The 13,590-nt window shown below is 55.2% G+C and overlaps 5 protein-coding genes across 5 annotated transcripts; 1 reads left to right on the top strand and 4 right to left on the bottom strand.

Moving 5' to 3' along the window:
* Positions 1-109: 109 nt before the first annotated feature.
* On the bottom strand, positions 110-1,625 carry EV422DRAFT_535775 (uncharacterized protein). Its single transcript, XM_053070777.1, has one exon. It carries the CDS (start codon positions 1,137-1,139, stop codon positions 297-299), a length of 843 nt encoding a protein of 280 aa, XP_052923802.1. The 5' UTR covers positions 1,140-1,625; the 3' UTR covers positions 110-296.
* Positions 1,626-3,097: 1,472 nt separating this feature from the next.
* On the bottom strand, positions 3,098-4,723 carry EV422DRAFT_123588 (uncharacterized protein). The gene is made up of 3 exons (XM_053064688.1): positions 4,463-4,723; positions 4,247-4,385; positions 3,098-4,082 (listed from the first exon to the last, which is right to left on the bottom strand). Exons 1-3 carry the CDS (start codon positions 4,532-4,534, stop codon positions 3,274-3,276), a joined length of 1,020 nt encoding a protein of 339 aa, XP_052923801.1. The 5' UTR covers positions 4,535-4,723; the 3' UTR covers positions 3,098-3,273.
* A 1,225-nt stretch (positions 4,724-5,948) lies between these two features.
* Positions 5,949-8,036, bottom strand: EV422DRAFT_123669 (uncharacterized protein). Its single transcript, XM_053064689.1, has 2 exons — positions 7,783-8,036; positions 5,949-7,719 (listed from the first exon to the last, which is right to left on the bottom strand). The coding sequence occupies exon 2, from the start codon at positions 7,653-7,655 to the stop codon at positions 6,318-6,320; it is 1,338 nt and encodes a 445-aa protein (XP_052923800.1). The 5' UTR covers positions 7,656-7,719; positions 7,783-8,036; the 3' UTR covers positions 5,949-6,317.
* A 596-nt stretch (positions 8,037-8,632) lies between these two features.
* Positions 8,633-9,881, top strand: EV422DRAFT_123571 (uncharacterized protein). Its single transcript, XM_053064687.1, has 2 exons — positions 8,633-8,693; positions 8,752-9,881. Exon 2 carries the CDS (start codon positions 8,861-8,863, stop codon positions 9,755-9,757), a length of 897 nt encoding a protein of 298 aa, XP_052923799.1. The 5' UTR covers positions 8,633-8,693; positions 8,752-8,860; the 3' UTR covers positions 9,758-9,881.
* A 2,864-nt stretch (positions 9,882-12,745) lies between these two features.
* Positions 12,746-13,590, bottom strand: EV422DRAFT_535768 (uncharacterized protein; the record flags this gene model as incomplete). Its single annotated transcript, XM_053070776.1, is given in 2 exon segments — positions 12,746-13,493; positions 13,505-13,590. Coding segments are annotated over 2 exon segments (834 nt in total), but the record flags the coding sequence as incomplete, so codon positions are not given.

The raw sequence follows: 13,590 nt of genomic DNA, 5'->3' as shown, positions 1-13,590 counted from the left end.
CGCGCGCCCACATTTTGCGTGGAAGACCGTCCATTCGGCAGTGTGCACGACGGCACATCCGGCATATATGCGGCATGTGCAAGGGCAACGGCATTACCCGACAGCGAATGTCCAGGTATCCGACAACGATTCACGCACGAAACAATTGGTAAACGTGCGGATTGTATGTTATGCATCAACTTTGGCTTCCAGTAGTACAAAAGAACTCGATGGGCACACAAGATATGTGGGGTGATATTGCTTATACTACTATGCGGGAGGGTATCCCCTCCTTCAGAAGCCTCCGATCCCTCCACTCAAGCCATTGAAGTATCCTTCGCAATCTCCACAAGCTTAGTGCTCTTTTGCATCGTGCTGTTATTCGCCCTCTTCGATCCCGTGTGCTGCACTTGGCTCTTCTTCTCGCTCTCCTCAGGCGCTCGCTTAAACGTAAACAGCGCGATGCCATGCAACCAGCAGTAGTCCGACATGATGAAATCCAACAATAGCCAAGCCCACTCATGCATGAACCACTGCACGATCAGCAATAACAAAAACACGGGGATGAACCCGGCGAGGAAATAGAGTTGGGTGTAGTAGATCCGATCCACGGGGGACATTTGGGTAGTCTTGGTGAGTGTCGACCGTACGTTGCGCAAATGTCGTCCAAGATGCATGATGATAGGGATGGAAATGACCGCGAACGACATCAGGAACAACGAATTATTCACCGTCGTTTTCCACGGCGTCAACTCCTGCGCGCAGAAACTTGCATCCGTAATGGGCGCCGTCAGCATATGCTCCATAAATGCGATCGAGCTCGCGACCCAAAGTGCCACCGATATTGCCGACGCGGCTTTCGAGTACACATCGTTCTGCCGCATCGAGCGGTACAGCGCGCCCAGCAGATGCAGCAGCGTGTACCGGTACGCGATCACCCCAAGCAGGTTGCCGAAAACAATCAGCGTCGTGCAGTTGCGCGAGATGCTATTGTCCATGTAGAACATCATCGTCACGCGTTGGATTAGGTGCGTGAGGCACATGGCGATGAGGAAGGAGCGGTGTCGCCAGGCGAGGTCGGAGCGGGTTAGGAGGGTGTTGAGGTAGACGATGGTGTGGGACACGGTGATCGAGGTTACGGTGCTGGTTACGAGGCTCATTGTGGGACGGTGGGTGGATTGGATGGAAAGCAATAGGTGTCAATGGTGGATTTGGGATGCACAGTTTGTTTCTTCACCCGATCGAGCTGGGCAGACGTGGATGTCGATTGTTAAATATACACTCTGCTTCCTTCAAGTGAATGTTCTTGGGACGGTGACAAGGAAGGCTTCACCGGCTGACTTCAACCCGGTGTAAAGAGTTTAATGAATCGGAACGGCTGCCGGTAGCCGTTCGTCCCTTTTGAATACCATTTGAACCGTTTTCATGCACGTTTGGGCCCCTCCAGGGCTGATAGGCTTACTCGCGGGTCGGAGTTTGCAAGGCCGCCTTCTGCAACATTTGCAAGAGAAATCCCATTGTTTTACCGCTCGCAATGTCACATCGCCAATACACTACTTGTCGCCGTACATGCGAAGAAAAACCGATGTGCCAATGTTTTTGTTTAAAAAAAATTGTTTAGATAGCCCTCTTTTGACACGAAATTGGCAGAATGGCCCTGTTTCCGAAACATATTTTTGAAATAGCCTTTTTCTAGGGACCTAACGACGCTCCCCGTGTTTGCTATCCACGCTACCGTTGAGCACACATACTCTAATGGTTAAGTGCCCCAGCTAGGGTTAGGGTTAGGGTTAGTGACACCCAGGCCTAACCGGCCGAAGGCCGTCCCGAGTTGTTATGGTAGGTCAGTTACCCAAAAAGGGGCCATTCTGGCAATTTCGTGTCAAAACAGGGCTATCTAAAGCTCTTTTGTTTATCTCGGCGACCGAGTGCAAATAATCACGCCTACACCCAGGGCAAAATCACGGTGACTTCCTCGATCCCTTGATATTTACTACTCGGTATGGTGCGCCAGGGCATGAGAGTGAGCGGAACGACCGGCATCAAAAGCAGCGATATGTCCCGTGCGAGCGCCTGCTTGATCTTGCGATCTGACACCCTATCGTCATGGGATTAAAAGGGTTACGGATTAGGGTTCACAACCCTACGTAACGGTTAGGGTTAGGGATTACGGTTCATAACCCCATCCCTAAGTTCACAGTCGCCCACGTGATTGCTAGATTAGTGAGCCCACGTGATTGCTAGATTAGTTTATTAGTTATACAAAACCATGCTGGAGAGATAACTTGAACTTTATCGATCGTCGGAATGGAGAATTGTGCGAAGCATTTCACTAATAATACTTGGTGCTTTGGCATAGTTGAATCTCTCTTTGTCTGCAGACGTGCAGGCAACGGGTTCACTCCCAGACACATTTCTTTGCTCCGATTATGACCCCTGTCGCGCTAGGCGCGGCGTGGGCGTTAAACTGGGCAGGGCAGAACGACGAACACGACAGAACGACGACCTATAAACCCAATCTCATCGACGCTCCTCGACGCCGACACCCGCCATGTTTGCTCACGCTCCTTTTCTTTTTGTAAAAGTACCATGGAAGTCGTCGGTTCAGAATTTGCGCGCCGAATCTCCTCCCGATTTCTAAACAACCTCGACTCGCGAGCTAGCGGTTGAGAGAACCGAGTCACAACAGGAATACGCCGGAGGACATCAGCTTTCCGTGTGAAGCCACTGAAACCAGTCCACCACCAAACAGGAAAAGCTCTTGAATTGGACAAGACGACGGACGAACGGGACGGACGCTCCTAGGATAGGCATAAAGGGCGCGGGACGACTGTGGACCGGAAGGGAGATCTGGCGGAACTCTGGGAAGAACGAGGGAGCGATCCTGTAAGGATATGTTCGATCAGCTGGCGGCGGAGCGCCAAGAATGTTTGTGAAGAACATGTTTGACTCTGCTAGTGGCGAAGCGGGCAGATATTTGACAACGGAGGAAAGGGAGTTCGTGGTTTCCCCCTCGTTCTGCGAGGTTGGAATCGATTGTATTTGAGAAGAATCAATGCGCGGTATATACAAATGCGGTAGTGACAGGAAATGCGAGACATGTATGAACTAGACTGCCCCGGATATGCATAGGGAATATGAGATGTGCCGAAATGGTAGTGCGATGCAGATGAGCGGGATGGGATTTCGATTCTTGATAAATGATGCATGCTCTGTAACCCTGCACGCCTGAACGGGGTGCCAATGACAAACCTGATGTGATGTATCCTATCGGCGTGCTTCCCCTCCTTCTCCCTATCCAACAACCTCACAGATTCCCCTAACAACCTCCTCAACAACTCTCCCCAACTCCTCCTGACTCCTATGCGTCCCCTCTGGCGCGACCGACGGCACATGCACGAAAAACACCGGCGGTGGGGGCGCCGTTCCATTATTCGAGTAGAGATGAGAAGAGCAGGAGAGCCCGCGGTAGAGGACGTATTCGCAGAGAAACAGGCCTGCGTCGGTGCCGGGGTGAATTTGCCATTGAGGGCCGGGCGGGACGCTCAATGCGGTAGTGTTCGAGTCGTGTGAGACATCCACTTTTGCGGGCGCGGGTGATTCTGGCGTGGATTGAATCGCTTCCTCAATCGTTTCGTTATCCCTTCCGTCTACTGGGGCGCTGGCGTGGGGGAGACCAGCAGCGTTCCATCGTTGTCGCACTCGTTCCACGATCGCCTGCACAAGTTCCGCGGGTGGGTTCAAAGTCTTGTAAGCATCTGGATCGTTCTTTTCGAGCGCCAACGTCGATGCAGATGCCGGAAGCGCGATGCTAGTCGTAACAAGTCCCAGTGTCTTTAGATCAACCTTCCCACAGGGATCCCTACCCTCGACAAGCTCCCATTCATCCCTCCCTGGATTCGCATTCGGGTCATCATCTTCCTCGCCCTCGTCCGCACAAACATTTCCGGGAGGACACCGACCGATGACATCGCACTTCGTATACGGTCCTCGCCTGGCAAAGGTTTCGAGACAGAGCGTTGCGGGTGGAAGGTAGTGACTGACGCCGACATGGAGAAAGAATTTGGGTGCGGGATTGGTGGTGTAGATTGCGGGAATCAATGCTGTTCAACGGGGAAAAGATAGGTCAGGAGGAGGCTCGAACGTATGAGAGTATATCCTCGCTTGCCAAGCGGGCGTATGAGCGGTGAGTTGGCTGTAGGGCTCTTGCGCCCAAAGTATCACCGCATCGCCCACAATCTCGCCCTTCCCACCGCTTCGCCCTTACCATGAACTCTATCGTACTCGACGGGCAGCTCATACGCCAAGATCATGACCTCCTCCCTTTCACTCCCCGCAGGAAAAATACATCCCTGCAGCGGTCGCACCGCTTCGTAAGAGGGGTTCGTGCTGTATGACTTGAACGGCTGGTGGACCAGGAAGAAAGCGTCAGTGAAAAACACAAGCAGGTAGGGTGTTGAGAAGTGCGGGACTAGAGACCTACACCATAGCCGGTGACAACGGCCGTAGAACGCCGGAGAGGACGCTGTACCGGTGTCTGATCAGGGGAGTCCATATTGGTTGCGCGTGCGGCGACGAGTCGAAGTGGGAGAACGAGACGTATTCCCTGACCGCTTGAAGGTTCCGAGACGGCCTACATGTACAATTGAGCTAACAGCTCTGACCTCGCTCCGAAGGAAGGCGGTTGCGCAGGTGGCGGCTGTGACCTCAGCGCTCACATATGTACGTTTGCGCAGTCGCGTCGCCGACCATCGCTACCGTCGCCAGGCAGCTGCTCAAATACAGTACATCCCCCCTTTTTGAACCCCACGGCCTCTGCACACAGGCAACGGCCATCCCAAGTATTGTAAAACATAATGTGCGCAAGAGGCTGCTCTTCAAAACTGTCTTATTACAGTTTTTATTGTTACAAAAAAAACAAATGAGACACTAATCTAAGGAAACCTGAGCATCACTTTTGTTGAATCCCGCAAACTCCTCATCGCTCTCCTCCCCAGGGGTCCCAGTACGGCTCCATTCCTGTACTGCGGCCTCATTGTGGGCAAGTATGGCTTCATCTCGGAGCTGAGATGTCTGAGTTCGTGTCTGTGGCCTCCAACCTCCATCCCGCACCGCACCGGTATGCGAGCTTCCTGCGTCAGGCTTTGGAACGGATATGGCAAAAGCTGCGTATTCATTTTGTTCCTCTCATGTTACCATAGATTTTTGGCCCCGTTTTGGCCCCGTTTTCCCTCTGGTATAAGAGCGTCTGGGATCCCACCAGCATATTTGACATGTGCTTTCTTTCGAATCATGAAAGAGACTGGACTACCGTGAACATCATACTTTCAGCGCAAAGCCCTTCTCGTGCATTACGGCATTACCGTGCGGCATTGTCTGGTCATTTGCCATGACCGCGGACGCAAACTTCATACGCCCGGGAGGAGAGTCGTCGACTGCATTCACTGGGACTGGGTTTTTGATGATACCTGGACGATTGGAGACCTTTGGGAAGCTCCCAAACGATGCAGAGTAGCAATATCTCAGCATCAATGGTTTGATGTCACGGGCTTTCATTCCCAGCACACACCTCGAATCACAAGTATTAGGGGTGACGCCCATCTTCTCACCGATCGCACATTGAGGAAGTCCGAGCAATCTTTTTCCACCTAATCCGCGACCATAAAGTTATCGGTATCCACCTCGTCCACATAGAGAGTGGTTGAAGACTTTACCGCCGACTTCTGGGCGGCACCGGTATTCGAAATACGGACTGTGGTTGAGTTGTATGGTTGTCTGGTCGAACGGGTAAGCGTGTTCCACTAGGGAAAGCCAATTCCAATGCTATCCTCCCGGAAAACCTGAGCGGACGACTGCCCTCCTCCTTTTGATCATACTCCTCTTCTTCGACGTCCCTGTCATCTTCCATCATTCGTTTACATTGCGGTCCTCTTCACGCCGTTTGCGTATAATCGTGACGACATAAGAATATGCTGCCGGGGTGAACCCATAACTCCCCCCAATTCCGGTTCGCTGGGCACCTGCATTGTTCCTGCCAATGTATGTCCGAAACTCATTGTGAATAGATGCGATCAGGAGGATGTACTCAGATTGTGTAATTGAGGACGGGGCAATGCTCTGAAGGGACCCTTCCGAATCAGGTATGCTCGCAGCTTGTCGCCTCCCGCGTATTGCATGTGGTTGAAATGTTGGGAATTGACGCACCTTTATTGAAACAAAGGAAGATTGCAACATGCCACATCTGCCTCACAACGTCTGCAGCCCGGATATTCTTGATCACTTCTAGTTTCTTTTAATTTATCTCCTGATTTTCATCAAGCCTTTTGAATATAAACCTTCTAGGCATCCTCCGCATGCGCCGCTCCAACACCGGCCACCCAGTCCAGTACCTCTGCATACTTTGACCGCGGGCCCTGAAGAGCCGAAGAAGATACTGTCTCGTCGCTGCCCTCGTGGCAACGAGAGGCGGCCAGGAATACGGCGTCGTCGTCGTCGTCATCTGCTTCGTCGTCCGTGTCGAAGTGATCGGCAGCGGCGCGGAACAAGAAACCTCCATCCTTCTGCAATTTATCCTCCAAGTCTTTCCGCAAACGAGCCAGAGCCACCAGCATTCGCGCAACGCCAGTCGCCTGCCATGAACTCTCGAGGTCCAACCGTCCAAAATCTAACACCCGCGTATACACCAACTGCGCTGCGGCCGGATTGTCGGGATTGGGGCGCACAGTTACTGCTCCAAAAACGACTTGCCATCCTCCCAAAGTGAACCCAACGACGTAAACCTGATCGGCAGGTACACCTGCAGCTAGAAGCATAACCGCTTGGCCGCCAAGATACGAGGCTAGTTGCGGCTCGGCGCTCACCGGACTGACATCCCCTTTGACTTCACCAATTATGGCGGCTGGAACGAACCTCTCGTGTCCCATGCCATTGGGGCTTAGACCGCTGTCCAGGGCAGCACCGCGGCAATTGGCGGCGATATCGGGGATGCCCAGGCGGTATCCTGGCATACACGCATAGGGGACCTTGTTCTTCTCGTTTACGTTGACGGCGTAGTCGAAAAACTCTCTCAGTATCATGTAAATATGAATTTGAAAGACCGATTCTGTCCTTGGCGTCACCACCATCCATGGAACACCCATCAGCGCACGAGATTTGTCGAACGCCGCCTTCTCCTGTTTGGTAAATGATACGACGTCCAACAGCGTTCCGCATGTATGGGCTTCAGGGAGGACGAAGGGCGCAAGAAGGGTTTGCGTTGCCGGAGGGAGCTCCTCATACGGGACGCGGGCAAAGAGCTGTTTGCAAAGAAGATGGTGCCACCCTAGTTCGCCCACAAGACTGTTGGGGGCGTCGTAGTCAGCAAGCTCCAGTCCGAGCGCCCGCACGCGCGACAGCAGATCCTCATCCGTTGTGCCGTCACGCGAAACGCACCGCTCTCGTTGAGCATTCCTGAAGTGAGCGGTTTCCTCTTTGGTTTTCAATGATGTTGGCGAAGAAGAGACGACAGACGCGGTGGGCGACGCCGGGCGGGAACCAGCTCGATTCCCTGTCGGATTGAATCTCGCCCTCGCCGAGCGGCGTGTTAAAGACGGGGAGGTCGCTGGTGATGAGAGGGGCGAACCGGCATCTGCAAGGTCGCCCGCGGCGGACTGGACGCTCCGGGGGCTGTTCGACATTGGTCGGCAGGAAGTTCACGGACAGAACGTCAAGGCAGGCAGGCACAGAGTCTCTGAACAAAAACTAGAGATGCATTCACGAAGGTGATATGGGTTGCTACAACAGGAAAGGTCCTCCGCCACCTACGGTATATAAATGTACATAGGACACCTATACAGAAGATAGGATAGGATACATCTTTTCCGACCGGCAACAAATTCTGATACACAAAATTTAGGAAGTCAGGGGTGGCTTTTCCGGAGGGCCGGTCGAATCTGGTTACTATCCAGTGTCCACACATCTATTACCGATTTCGGCATGTCGGGCTAAATTTTCACGCGGCTCCTGATCCGCGGTAACCACTGCGGCGGGAACCCTCTCCTAATCGAATTCAGTGTTGGGTCACCCACGTGAACTATGATCGTTGATTTTAATCCCAGGGAGCGAGGGCTAGTAATATACCGTACAGGTATAGGCTGCCAGATATCAGGTTACGAGTCACTTACGACGCCCGAAGGACACATCATTCCGAGCATGGCCACCGGCTCATGTTGCCGACCCCCATGCCAATCCTTTCAGCACGACCGCTAGCCCAGGGCTGGACTGACAGCAGGCTCTGGGGGTTGCGCAGGGAGGCTCAACAACCCGTCGTAACCTGATATCTGGCAGCCTACTGTACTGTATAGTACACATTTGTCTCGGATTGATTCTGGAGCTTGGACATATCGAAACAAAATCGCACGCTAGCGTGAGCGGTCCGCAGGCTTTGAATAAGTCTGACCGACAACCAGCCACTTTTTGCAAGGCAACCAAGCTGCTGTCCCATCGTATCAAGTCCTTCGTCAGCTGGTGTCCTGCTGAGAACGAACCCAGACTCGTTAGCTTTCTGTCTTCACGTTTTTAGGATCCTTTTCCCCTTGCTGCCTTTCCCGGGCTCCGCTGCATGCAAAAAGACAACGAGCCGGGAAGTAAACGTGGGGCTGGCTGCGGAGTCGTGAGGGTGCTAAGGACATTGTATGACACTTTATTTAAGAGACGAAGAATGGACTGCGGAACAGGTATACACAGTTTGCAACTTGCACTTGAAACGACATCATCATTGACTTTGCTGCACAGATATGGGAAACCATTTCCGAACGAAGCCGGGGAAGGCTGCCATTACAAACTCTGGAGACAGCATTTTTTCAACCCTTCAGGTATCTCCAGCCGTTGCTGACGAGCCGTTATGTTGCACGAGCAAATCACGTTCCGAAAGAAGGACAACAAATGCCACCCGCTCCACAGCATGTTGTTGGGTACCAGCTTACCGATAAGCAACGTATTCGACGCTTTGGCACTGGCGTATACTCTGTTCCTTCTAGTCCCAAAGAATCGCGCCACCATTACCGACGACGTCGTAGTTCAGAACCATCTCGGCCAACTAGCACTCTGGATAGTCGTATTACGGCCGAAGCACGCCTTTCAAGGCAAGCGTCACGTGGTTCCAGACACAAAAAGGATACCTGGCTCTGTTCGGCGTCTCGGCCTCCGCGCCGGCCAAGGACTTGAAGGAAGAACAGATTTCCGAGCGGTTGAAAGCCTTTCCATCCCTGCACCCGAGGGCCGAGAGCGGAGCGCCTCTGACGAGCACGGAAAAACACGGGTGGGCCGCTTGCGGGGAGAGTTTTCCTTACATGGTGGTCGAGAAGATTCAACCAACGTGCGAGGTCTTCACGGCGGCTGTGAAGATCAGGTCCCCCCGTGCAAGGTTCGATCGCCAGTGCACGAATTGCGACCGTCTGCCGGTGGCACAGAATATTCCATCTTGGGGGACACACTTGCCAGATGGGGAATGATCACAGACGTCGTTGTGGCCGAAGGGGATATGTATTGGGAAGAAGTGGGCAAGGATTATGGCATCGAGGGGTTCTTGCCGACGCACAGCAACGGGTCGGAAGACGTTTTCCTACTGATCTCAAAGTCAGGGGATGGGTACATATGGTCCGCAATCATGTCGAGTCTGACAGCCGCGGGTCATCGCTCGCTCCCAGTTATGCGCTCTTGTCAACCTGAACCCAATGGCCCGGCCAAATCGCTCGAGGTCACTCGTATGCACTGTGGAGTGTCACTAGATGATCTTTAGCATGAATAAACGGAATACACCTATGGCAAACTGTTGGATACAGTACGTAGAGTTGTGACGCTCGGGGCCGCACAGTGAGATCTCGAATGAATACATTAGGGCGTTTCACTAGCCCACATAATCGGACTTTTGCTCGGATTATCTCGCGATTATCTGCCGATTATTCCAGCGCGCACATGAACGCGGTTGCTACGCGCTCCCCGATCGGCCCCCCAAGACACGTCATCCGGGGCCCAGCGCACCCCCCATCGCACCCCAGAAAATCGACAAAAATTGGCGGTTTCGCTGATCTGGGGTGTGCAGAAAAAGCTGCGTTTGGGGTGTTTTTTCTGCCCCACATAATCCGATTATCTGCACACCCCCCGATTTTCTCCCTGCGGTGCAGGGTCCTTGCGGCGCAGCCCTGGACCCTGACCCCACATGCCCCTCACCCCATGGGTCCCAGGAGTCTGAGGACGCCGAGCAACAGACTGACCTCAACCAGCCCAACATGCCTGGGACGTCTGACCGTCAGCGGGCGATCGCGGAGCTCGCCGAGCGCATTGTCCTCCAGGAGGTGGTGGGATACTTCGACGGCGGGACTAGCGACGAAGACTCGTGGGCCGGGTCGTCGTTGGAATCGGAAGCCAAGCTCGAGTTCGACATCCTGGTGCCACTCATGAGCAAGAGGTACCTGGCTTCGCTGGACCCCGTCCCCAAATGGTTGTCTCGGGGGCTCCTGCACACCCTGGACGACAACCGGTGGCTGAACGAGGTGCGCATGAGCCGCACAGCATATGGACAACTGCTCGACCTTGTCAAGGATCACCCAGTCTTCCAGTCCAGAAATTCCGCCATCAAGCCGCAGGAGCCCGTATCTTTTCAGCTATTCGTCGCTCTATCTCGGTTGGGGCAGTATGGCAATGGGGCCCGCGTGGGCCGCATCGCTCGCATGTGGGGGGTATCCGAGGGGTGCGTTGGTAACTACACCTGCTGGGTCCTCGCGGCCATTGAGGAGGTCGGTAGCCGCGGCGGCTGGCTTGACTGGCCCACGGCCCAAGGGAAGGAGCTCATCAAGGAGCGCATCTACCGCAAGTCATTCTTCAAGAACTGCATCGGCTTTGCGGACGGGACACACGCTGTGTTTTTCCAGAAGCCCGGTGTAGATGGGGAGGACTTCTTCAACCGGAAGAGGATACACAGTCTCAACGTGATGGTGGTCAACGATGACACGGGACGGATTACCTACGTTCACACGGGAATGTGCGGGAGCGCCCACAACGTTGTTCAGCCATTTGGCTTTGGCGCTGCAGCCAGACCTGTACTTCGGAGAGAACGAATATCTCATCGGGGACAGCGGGTACACCAACACCCTTACCGTCCTTGCCAGCATGAAGCGACCGCACGCGGACAACTCCGTGAACAAGGAGTTCAACACTTACATCGTGCAGTTGTGCATCGTGAACGAGCACACAAATGGGCGCCTCAAGGGTCGTTTTCCGAGCCTGCGCAGACTCCGCGTCGTCGTGAAGGACGCGGACTCCGACCGTTACGCGAATGCGTGGATCCGGGCGTGCTGCATGCTGCACAACTGGCTGATGGACGACGGGTATCCGCAAGAGTGGGGCGAGCGGGACCTCGATGCGTTTACGGCCGCCGGTGGTGGTGGGGTGCCGGACGTTACGACCCCCGCTTCGCGTCGGGAGGCGGATCCCCATAGGCACAGCATTTGGGACTACGTTCTTCGGAAACGCCTGGAGGTGGAATGATAAGGGTGCGTGGCGCAAGGTGTATTGTATTTGTTCCTGCAAGCGCTATAACTAAGAATGCTGTTTCTGCCGACGATATATTCACGTTAGGGCCCGTGACGCCCGGTCTCCTCTCTCTCCCACCCCGTTTGCGAAGCTGCCACAACTCTCTCCTTGCTAGTAGCGCTGGAGAGGTCTCCTTGCTCGCTTGTCGCACCGGTTGCCCACGTGCACACCGCTCGGCCTCCGCAATATTCTGAAGCTGTCTTGGACGTCAAAGGGTAAGTGTCTGCGGGGCCCGGGCGTACGACCCACATGGTAGAGGAATGTTACTTACGGGCGTTACTTCTTGGCTTTCGCGCCCGTGTACTTCTTCTTGCCTTTCGCTCTTGTGTCCTCCTTCTTGCCCGCTCCTGTGCCATGGTACGGCGTGCGGACCCGCTCAAATGGACCTGGGTCAAATGCAACCGGGGCGGCGGGAGCGGCGGGAGCGGCGACCGGGGCGGCGGGGGCGACGGGAGCGCCCGGGATAGCGTCTCTCTCAGCGTGGGTCAGGCCTGACCCACCCGGCGCTTTCGAGTAGTAGTCGCGGGGTCCGTTCTTGCTTGTTGGGGGAGGGGTTGTTGCGCGCCGTTTACCCTTCTTGAGTCGCTTTCGTTGACGCTCTTCCTCATCCGAGTTCACCTCGATCACTTCAATCGCCCCTGCAGGACCGTAGTTCGGGTCAACATCTTCGGGGTCGCTACTCCCCAACTTGATCACTTCCTGGGCCGTGATCCTGCCACTGCTCGCGGTGGTTGCCATGCGAGTCTCAATGGCCGCGAGGAGTTTCAACCCCGTGCCAGCTGGTGCATCTTGGTGGTGTGACGCCGCGCGCCTCGGGGTGACAAGCAGGCGCGCTATCGGAAGACGGGGTCAGTGGGGTCCGCCACACACAAGGAACAACACAAGGAACGAACTGTCTGACGTACCAGACGGCAAGGACTTCAAACGCGCGATCGCCAGGTCCCGGGTCACCTTATAGTCAGTCGTCGCGGATCGTGCAATGGCCTTGAATATCTCGTCCGTTGGTACCCATTCGAACATGTCCCGCAGTTCTGCAAGCGTCATCAGAACGGCCAGCAGGACCCCGAGCAGGACCCTCACTCTTCACTAACAAGAGAGCTAGGAGGTGCGCCGTCACATGTCTCCGTATGACAGGGGCGGCGGAGTCAAGTCTCCGCCCGTTGTGGCAAGTTGCTTGGACATACCTCCAACTAAAAGCGTTGACTGGCCTCCTCTCTGGCCAACCGCCTCTCTTCAAGTATCTGCTCATCCAGCACAGATTCCCTTGCCATGCGGCGCTCCTCCATATCCATTTTGAGGCGAGTTCGGTCTCCCCGGCCCGCCATCACGTCACTGACGACAGTCATCATCCCGGATTTCGCCCAGGCGCTGCAACTACTACCTGCCCCGCTCTTCCCGGCCTCGTCATCCGACGTAACGGGGTCCGCGAGATCCGATACGGCGGAGCTCTTTCGCTTCCTAGTGGCTTTCGTAGTCGCCTGCGCGGGCGTGTGCGGGGCGGACGCGGCCGCGCTAGCGGTGGTAGACAGACTAGTTCGCACCTGGTACAGAGCCTTACGAGCGCTGGAGAGGGGTTGCGCGCCAGAGGCCTGCCCCCCGGATGCTGTGGCAGGCACTACGGGGGTAGCGGGGACCACCGGAACAGGAGGAGCGGGTGTATCATGACTCTGCAAACCGCTAGACGGCCCCCCATTGGTTGGGGACTCCCCATCGCCGGCCGTGGACCCCTCCAGTATGTCCTCCAGGGCCATTTGCGACTCCATATGCGCAAAATCTCCCAGTTGGGAGTGAAGCTGCGACCCCAGCTGCTCCTGCGTGTCTGGCGGCGTGTCTGGCGGCGTCTCCGACGGGTTCTGCGTCTCGGACTGCGTGTCCTGCGGCGTTTCATGGGACCCGCGGTTTCCGAGTCCTCCGGCGTCCCGGCCTCGTCCCAGCGTCCCGGCCGCATCCCGGCCTCACAAAGCGAAGGTGACTGTGGCGGGGCCCCCGGGACCAGCGCGGCGGCGAGGTTCGAGGGCAAGATTGACAAGGCGGCCATTG

This window comes from Fimicolochytrium jonesii (assembly GCF_025526975.1).
Source record: "Fimicolochytrium jonesii strain JEL569 chromosome Unknown EV422scaffold_19, whole genome shotgun sequence".
Taxonomy (NCBI): Eukaryota; Fungi; Chytridiomycota; class Chytridiomycetes; order Spizellomycetales; family Powellomycetaceae; genus Fimicolochytrium; species Fimicolochytrium jonesii.
Note: the sequence above shows the minus strand (reverse complement) of the source record. Positions and strands in the feature narration are given on the sequence as shown.